A 9,544-nucleotide genomic window follows, 5' to 3' on the forward strand; every position below is an offset into this window, starting at 1 on the left:
AACAATGACGTAAAAAAATTAACAATTTTATTTGACTATATAAATAAGTTCATAATGTGTAAATAATTAATAATTAGAAAATGTTAACATAAATAATAATATATATTAATTTACTAATCTTTAATTCTTGAGTTTACTTAAATTTTATAATTATATTTAATAAATGATAATGTATATTAATTTACTAATTTTTAATTCTTGAGTTTACTTAAATTTTATAATTATATTTAGTTAATTCATCTTCCAAATATAATTTACATGTATAATATTCGATAAATAAATAATAAAGTAAATTTTCTTATCATTAGAGTCAATTTTAACTGAAATAATTTTAAAATACTTAGATACAAAAAATAATTATTGTAAAAAAATTAAAAATTTTAAACAATTATAGTAAGAAATTATTAAATTTTTTTTTATTTTTAAACTTAGAATAATATTTAATCACTCATCATGCAAACATGTGATATGTAAAAAAAAAAATGCACACATGATGATGCATACATGTCAAATGTTTAGCAAAATAATAAAATAAAAGCATGAGACATGTTCTAATGATAAGCTGGATGATGATGGTCTTGCACCACGATATGTGCATTTCTAAATTTATGTAATTTTTGGCGGTTAGAAATCATGAGAAACTGATTTAATAAATTTTCAAAAATAGAGATAGATTTTAGTTATTGTTATTTTAAATTAATTATTTTAAAAATAAAAAATTAATAAAATAATAACGTTATTTATAAAATTAAAATAGGACCAAAATGATAATTTTGAAAAACAATATAAGATAGATTTTTAAAACTTATACAAAAATAAAAAAATCCTTAAAACATACGGGACATAAAATGAATTTAGCCTTAAATATTAAAAAACCGCGTTACTTGGCACAAAACCTGAACGTTTTGTCCAAAACGTGTCGGCTAAAACCCCCAACGGAATGTGTAATGAATGATGAAAACGGGCAGCACCGACCACCATAACATAGCGGAAACCACGATCTCTGACTGACTATTCTTACTTTCCACCGAAACGAATTCTCTCTCGTTCGAAGAAAACCGAACTCAACAGTGTCTGTGAGAACTCCAATTCCTAAACCCTAGCTTGAATCCAACGATTCAGGTTCTGATCATTCTCTTTGGCTTTCGCAGTGAACGCAATCGATTCATTTCGGATCTTGTTTGATCTTTGTTTTGTTTTGTACGATTTTCTATAATAGGTTTCAATTTTGCAGTTTCGCCGTTGACTTTTGTGGTGTTTGGGGAGTGAGAAATGCAGCGTGCTCCGGTGACAGTTGAGGAACAGTTGTTGCAAAAAGCGATTAAGGAAGAGTGTACATGGGAGAACCTTCCGAAGCGGATTCAAGCTACTCTTTCTTCTAAAGAAGAATGGCACAGAAGGTTAGAGAGAGTGGCTTTTCGTCTGATTCTTGACCCATTCCCTATCGTACGCTTTTTCTCTATTTCGTCATTGTACTTTAAACCGGTTTAAAGGCTTAGAAAGCATATTGGTCATGGAAGCTAAATTGCTCACTTTCTGTTACTAGTAATTATAACTAAACTTTTCTGAAAGATTTTTAAATAAAAATACATGATTCAAATTGTACCATTCTTTATTGGATTGTTTTCATCCTCTACATGCCATGTGTGTTAGGAGGTAGGATTACACATTACAAGTTGCATCAATGGTACTAAGCAGGTCACTCAATAAACTTTTCATATGTATACCATGCTTTAGAGTTAGTATGCTATACATGACCCTTTAATCTCCAAGTATGTGTTCGTATGCCCTTTTAGGTGAAAACCTAGTTGTTTGAGGAGGGTAAGAGATCTAGTGAAGGATCTCTAACATTGTCATCTCAACCCAGACTAAGTGACTGGAACTGGGCCAAGATTGCTAGTTGAGTTTCAAGTTGGCCAACATATTTCTTAAATCATTTGCTTTTGTATCCATAGTTTGGTTCCCCCTCAGAATTTTAAGTCTGACTGTGGAACCATTTATATGGATCTCTTTTGTACTATGAGTACCTCTGGTACTTCTTTTTATATATAATACTTATCTTTGCCGATTAAAAAAAAACATATTTCTTAAATAACTGTAGAGTAGAATAAAATAAATAATTTTTCATTGGAATGAGGGGATTTTTTTTTGAGAGGCTATTGTGCCTTTAGTGATAAAAAAAAATCTATCCTCATTCCTCTGGAAACAATAAACTTGGATTGGAAAATTCTCTTTTAGAAATTGTATTTTTGTTTTTTAAGATAATCACAGTTTGCTACATTCCACTTATTTCAAGGCTCATTGCCTTGAATATATATCTTGAAATAAATAATCTTTGTTGAGAGGAAAACAAATGAGAGAATATTATTCATTCTAAAAGTTTTTTTTTGCTCAGCAAAAATAAGATTTTATATATATAAATGAAGAGTACCAGAGGTACCAAATTACATAATAAGATTGGGTGCACAACTGGTTCCCGATGTTAGCCTAACATATAGGGAACCATTTGAACCCAATACAAGTGGTTTGGGAGATCTGCATTTATAAATACAGGTCTCTACAGCTGCCATCATTACAAAATTACCCAAAAGCATCTGTCAAGTGAGTTGACCAGTAATTAAACTGCAATCCAAAATCTCTCCGAGTTTTTAAGCCAGGACCAGATTAATAGGATTGCATCATCCAGGACTTTAGATCCATTAAAGGACTGGTTTTGGAAAACCAACCCATTTCTGTGTTGCCAGATAGTCAATGTTAATGCCACCCACCAGCATTTCCATCTTGAATCTTTAGTTCCATCAGCCATCCCTCTATTGTGTTGTAAGAAGTGATCTTTCGGATTTTTTTGGGAAAACACCCACAGTATTCACCCATGTCCGTGATTCCCACCATAAGGGGAGGGTGTGGCTGCAGTTGAAGAATAAATGAGCTGTGTCTTCCTCCTTAGTGTTGCATAGTGGGCAAAGTGTGTCATTAAGCTCCACCTGTCTCCTTCTCAAATTCACTTTCGTTGCTAGTCTGTCTCTAAAGAGCCTCCATGCAAACACTGCTGCTTTGAGAGGAATCTTGAGTTTCCACAATTCCACAAAAGTCTCATCCTTAGTTTCCCCCCTTGCTGCTTCCAGCAGTAGCTCGTATGCCGTTGTTGTTGAATACTTCCCACTTGAATCAGCCTTCCATATCCATGAATCTTCTCCATTCTGTTGTATTGTTAGCCGTGTTGATTCCTCCAGAAAATCTGCAGCCATGAAAACTTCATTATCAAATAAGGTTCTCCTCCAGCTGAACTTCCATTCCCACCCTACTTCGGTATGACTCCCTATGCGGCTGATAATTTGTTGCTGTTGGTTTGATATCTGATTCATGCTATGGTATTTTTCCATCAGTGGTCTATCCTCGGCTGCCCATGTGTCCTCCCAAAATCTGATCTTATCTCCGCTTCCCACCCTCCATTTTATCTGTTTCTTTAGAACAGATGTCTCCTGCTGCTGATTAATCTTCTTCAGATCTTTCCACCAGTGAGAGTGATAGGTGCTGTTTCTTTCATCATCTAGAGATCTCCATCCTCCATACTTTGAAATCAGAATTCTGGTCCACATTTCTCCTTTGTGCTGAAACATTTCCCATCTCCACTTGCCAAGCAAAGCTGTGTTGAACGCTCGGAGATCTTTTATGCCTAATCCTCCTTTCGCTTTTGGGAGACAAATTGTTTCCCAATTGACCCACGCAATTTTCGTTTGCTCCATTCCTCCACCCCACAGGAATCGGCGTTGAATGTTGACCAACTTCTCTATTATTTTGTTTGGAACCCTGAAAAATGAAAAGAAGTAAATTGGAAGTGCTATTAGAACTGCATTTATAAGTGTGACTCTCCCCCCAAAGGATATGTATCTTTGTTTCCATCTAGCTAGTTTTGTCTCACACTTACTAATGATATGATCCCACAACTCGCTATGGCTTGGATTTGCCCCAATTGGGATTCCAAGATAAGAAAAAGGCGTGGACAACAAACTGCAGTTTAAAAACTCAGCAGCCTCCTTCCCCCATTGCTCAGGTTTCCCAATTGCCCCGAATCGACTCTTTGCAAAATTTATCTTGAGGCCTGATGCTAATTCAAAACATCTGAGGATCATTTTTATAACCTTCACGTTTTCCATTGTGGCCTCCCCAAAGAAAATGATATCGTCAGCGTATTGCAGAATACTGACTGGTTCTTTGTTTTTCCCTACTAAAAAACTGCTGAATCTCTCTTTATCCACAGCCTCCCTCATCAACCCGGTTAGACCTTCTACAACAATGTTGAACAGCAAGGGCACTAGGGGGTCCCCTTGCCTGAGCCCCCTTTGTGGATTAAATTGGTTGGTGGGACTTCCATTGACCAAAATAGACACCGATGCTGAATGGAGGCAACCCCTGATCCAATGTATCCATTTGTTGCAAAAACCCAATCTCCTCATCATGTTTGTTAGAAACTCCCATGAAACAGAGTCATATGCTTTCTCATAATCTACTTTGAACACCAGACAAGGTTTTTTTCTCCCTTTTTGCCTCCTCTACCACTTCGTTAGCTATCACTACACCATGAAGCAAATGCCTTTCCCTAATGAAAGCTGTCTGTCTCTCATCTATGATGTTCGGCAGCACCTCTTTCAATCTATTTGCTAAGATCTTGGCCACAGTCTTATAAACACACCCTATTAATGAAATAGGTCTGTATTCATTAAGAGATTGTGGGTCTTTCACTTTGGGTATTAGAGCAATAAAAGAGGCGTTGCAACCCTTTGGGAAGATACCGTTGACATGAAATTCATCAAGGAACCTAATGAAATCAGGTTTAAGTGTCTCCCAAAACTGCTTTATGAACTTGAAATTGAAACCGTCAGGTCCTGGGCTTTTCTCGCTACCGCAATCCCACACGGCTGCCTTTATTTCCTCCTCCCTGAAACGAGCCACCGACATATCGTTTTGCTGCTGGCTAATGCTTCTAAATCTGGTCCCATTGAGTTCAGGTCTACCAAACTCAGGTTCGCTGAATCTGGTCTTGAAGAACTTACATACTTCCTCTCCTTCACTCTATTTGGTTCTTCGGTCCATGACTCGTCAATAAGTACGCCTTTGATTGTACTTCTCCTGCAGTTAGAGTTCATGAGCATGTGAAAATACTTTGAATTACAGTCCCCCTCCCTTATCCATCTTGTTCTTGCCTTTTGTCTCAACAAAGATTCATGTGATTGGGCAGCAGCCCAAAGATCCTCTTGTAGCTTTTTGCGAAGCGACAATTCTTGAGAGGACAATTGTCTATCATTGCCACCCACTTCTAGCTTATTTAGGGCAGATTCAATTTGCTGTACCTTCTTAAAAGTGTCTCCAAACTGCTCTTTGTTCCATTGCTGCAATTTCCTTTTGAGTGTCTTGATCTTTTCTTTCAGCAAATAACCCCCCCACCCCTTTTTTTTTTTGATCAGCAAAAATAATTATATATATATCTGAATAGATACAAGTACCAGAGGTACTATGTACATAAGTAGAATACCATACACATGGTTCCTTAGTGAAACTGCTACAGTTTGATTAGGAACCAAAATATGGCTACATAAGTAGAGGCCAGATTCTTTGATTCTTGATTGTCTTGAGTCATTTACCTTTATCATTAATGAGAGAGAATGGATGAGAGAGGAGAGAGAAACAGTGGGTGGGAGAGAGTTAGGACCAGAAGAGAGAGGAAAGCAACTAAGAGAGAGAGAGTGAGAGAGGGTCCCCGTCAGAGCTCCACCGGAAATAGGAACGGACATCAATATAGCTATACGCGAGGTAACTGGCGAGACCATGTGGATGTAGTCTCATACTACTTCACCCGATTCCCCGAAAACGCCGCAGAGACAGATTTGTGGTATCTTTTCAAAAAATTGGGTGACTTGAGGGAGGTCTTCATATCGAAAAGAAGAAACAGAAATGGAAGACGATATGACTTTGTAAGATTTAAAGGAGTAGAGGATGTACATTCCCTGGAAAGGAAGTTGGACAACATCATCTTTGGGGGGTTAAAAATGTACGTTAACATCCCTAAATTTGATAGAAACAAGCTTGGAATGTCACAACAAGCAGTTCAGGGAAGAGCAATGGGAGAGCAAAAGGAGGACCACAGAGGTAGGTACCTGAGAATGAAGCCAGAAATGAATGTGGGAGTGAAGGGCAGATCATATGCGGAAGCTGTGACGAGAAACCTCCAAACAACGGCACAGAGGGGCAGCTCTTCTAAGGATGATGGTATCTACTACAGGTCGCGCTCTACGGTGTATCTCGATATACCGGCAACAGGGCAGAAGTGGCTTAAGGAAGCATGGGTGGGGAGATTGAACAACGTGGCCCTGTATGACAGAGTTGAAGAACTCCCATGGGAAATAGCTGCTACCACATCGCCAAAATACATCGGAGATGACATGGTCCTGCTTCTTGGACTTACAGACGACCAAGCCCGAAACTTGATGGAAGAACAGATTGAAGGACAAGATCCCATCTTCTACTCAATGGAGAAATGGAATTCGAGGATGCGTCCAGGACATAGGCTAATTTGGGTTAGGTGTTGGGGGATTCCACTAATGATGTGGGATACTCAGCATATTAAGAAGATTATAGCAGGTGTAGGCGACATGGTGGATGTTGAAGACGATGTAGAGAATCTCCGGCAGCTGGATGTGATAAGGGTGTTGATCAAAACATCCTGCAGTCCCCTAATCAACCATACAGTCAGCGTACACATGCAAGGGGAGATCTTCAACGTGCACATCGTCGAGGAAAGTGTAAGTCTAGCAGACCCACCTTATTGCAGGCGCGGAAAGGAGGATAGCTCATCGGAGGAAGTGCTTTTGGAGGAGAGTTACATGGCTTCGCCGCGGTCCGTCACAGCGCCGCCACTGTATCTGCAAGCAATGGCGGCGGACCCAAAACCGACAGCCGACAACACGGCCTCATCGCCGACAGTGATGACCAGAGATAGCGCGCGTCGGTCTTCAGACATTGGCGGCCATGCGCTTCTTTCCGGCGGAACTGCTAAAAAAGATTACCCAACGGGTAAAGCTTGCACCCGAGGGAATACGCATTTGTCCAGGAGTAGGATAGAATCCCATGCCTAGAGGACACCCCACAGGACCCCGTGACGTATACGCCAGCTGACCCACAAGCCCGACATCGGACCTTGCATGAAAATGGCGAGATGCAGTCCATGGGGATGTGCACCCCTGTCGGGAGCCATCGACCCTTACCCGAAAGTGGAAAATGCAGAGTGCAGGAGACCGTTGTCTCTAAAGGAAAAGAAAAACTCAGCTCAAACATAGCATGTGACCAGCAGGCGGATGATAAGTTTGGGCCAACTTCTGCTACTTACACCCCCACCACTCTACCAACCCAACACCCCGAGAGCCTAGTGAAGGAACAAATGGACCCAAATGTTTCAAGCACATTTCACCCTCGAAATCAGATGTGCGGATATAAACAAGCCCAACCATATGCAGTCACACATAATGCCCTGACCACAGCGTTGCCTTTACCACATTAAACCTCAAACCCAAGTGACCCGAAGGAAGTGGATAATACTGGATCGGTTTTTGCTACCCACACCCCCAGCATATCTTTAGCCCCATACCTTGACAGCCCGCTAAGAGGTCAACTGAGCCCACATAAGTCATTCAGCTTTTATTCGCGGAAAACTTGGCAAAAGAAGAAAGCTCCCGAGACCACTATATCAGCAACAGCACCAGAGGAAGAAATTCTAGCTCATAATCCGACTAAAGAGGCAGAGCATATTTGGAACATGGCAATGGATTTAGGAGCAACTACTGGGTCCATGCAAAAGGAATATGTGCAGAAAATAATGGAAATGGAAGATAGAGACATCAAAGAGGCTGAGAGATTGGGGAACAGGAGGACAACCCCATGAATATCATCACCTACAATGTAAGAGGGTTAGGGAGGGGGGTCAAATGGCCAGCAATTAGAAGGATGGTCAACACTCAACACATAGATATGCTGTGTATCCAGGAAACAAAGGAGACAATTGACAGATCTATTTGTCAAGCTTTATGGGGGGATAATGAAATCAATTGGGAAGCTCAACCTGCATCGAATGCAGCAGGTGGCATCCTATGTATTTGGAGTGAGAAATCTTTTGTGCTAGAGAGGAAGGTCATTGGGAATGGATTTATCATGCTGATAGGAACGTGGCTTCAAGAGGCTGAACGAGTTCACATTGTCAACATTTACTCGCCCTGCGATATTCAGAACAAAAGACTGTTGTGGGACAGTATTAAGCAACTGAAAACTCCCACATCTGGGGGTCTATGGTGCATAGTAGGTGATTTCAATAGCATTAGGCAGTCGGCAGAGAGAGTGGGTGTATGTTAGAGAGCTGTGGAAGATGGCAGCTCTAGGGAGTTTAATGATTGGATTGCGGAGTTGGAGGTGGAGGAAGCACCGTGGGTTGGCAGAAAATTCACATGGTTCAGACCAAATGGTTCGGCTAAAAGCAAGCTTAATAGATTCTTGTTATCCCCCGAATGGTTCTCTAAATGGCCAGGGACTGCACAATACACACTGGACAGCAATTTTTCTGATCATTGTCCTCTTTTACTTAGATCTAAATGCGTTGATTGGGTACCTAAACCTTTTAGGATCCTTGATTGCTGGCTCACAGACTCATCCTTCAGGGAGACCGTTCATCAAAGCTGGTCTTCCAATCAGCAAAGTGGTTGGGGAGGATTCGTACTAAAGGAGAAAATCAAAAGACTCAAAGCCGATATCAAGAACTGGAACAGGGACCAATTCGGTAACACACTCAAGAAGTATAAGAAGATAGAGGAAGACTTAAACAAATTGGAAGAGGACACCATTGACAGAATTCTAGAGCCTCAAGAAGTAGCGCTTAGAAAGAAGCTTCAGGAAGAGTTATGGATGGCAGCTCAATCACATCAGTCCTTACTGAGACAGAAAGCGAGATCTAGGTGGATCAGTGAAGGCGATTGTAATTCCCGATATTTCCACCTGCTGATTAATTCAAGCCGCAGAAATAATTGTCTAAAGGGAGTGATGATTGATGGGTCGTGGACTGAAGAGCCGACAAGAGTTAAAGAGGCAGTTAGATTGTTCTTCTTGAAGCGCTTCCAAGAGCCTAATTTTGCCAAACCTAGATTGGATGGGATTACTTTCAAGACTATTAATAGTCACCAAAATGATATGCTAGTGGCTCGATTTCAGGAAGATGAGGTGAAAAGGGCAATTTGGAGTTGCGGGAGTGAGAAGAGCCCAGACCCAGATGGACTGAATTTCAAATTCATTAAGCAATTTTGGCACGTCTTTCAACCTGATTTCCTCCGATTTCTTGATGAATTTTTCGTCAACGGAATCTTCCCAAAAGGATCCAATGCATTCTTCCTTGCTCTCATCCCCAAAGTGGCAGACCCACTCCTGTTGAATGATTATAGACCCATCTCGCTAATTGGATGCATGTATAAGGTAGTGGCTAAGATTCTGGCCAACAAACTAAAAAAGG

General features: G+C 40.4%; 1 protein-coding gene across 5 annotated transcripts in view; it reads left to right on the top strand.

Moving 5' to 3' along the window:
* The first annotated feature begins 885 nt into the window (after positions 1–885).
* LOC100799939 (protein FAM91A1) overlaps positions 886–9,544 on the top strand; it is a 72,983-nt gene continuing 64,324 nt past the window's right edge. For 3 of the 5 annotated variants that reach the window (XR_417535.4, XM_006593826.4, XM_014766398.3), the window contains exons 1-2: positions 895–1,122; positions 1,235–1,400. Coding sequence is in view for 3 of the 5 variants with exons in the window: in XM_006593826.4 (XP_006593889.1) it covers positions 1,273–1,400 (128 nt within the window). In the remaining 2 variants the exon portion in view is untranslated. Of the gene's footprint in view, positions 1,123–1,219; positions 1,401–9,544 lie in introns of those variants that run through there. The other 2 variants (XM_003541223.5, XM_041008611.1) reach the window with 2 other exon arrangements.

The sequence above is a fragment of the Glycine max genome, chromosome 13 (assembly GCF_000004515.6).
Source record: "Glycine max cultivar Williams 82 chromosome 13, Glycine_max_v4.0, whole genome shotgun sequence".
Lineage (NCBI taxonomy): Eukaryota > Viridiplantae > Streptophyta > Magnoliopsida > Fabales > Fabaceae > Glycine > Glycine max.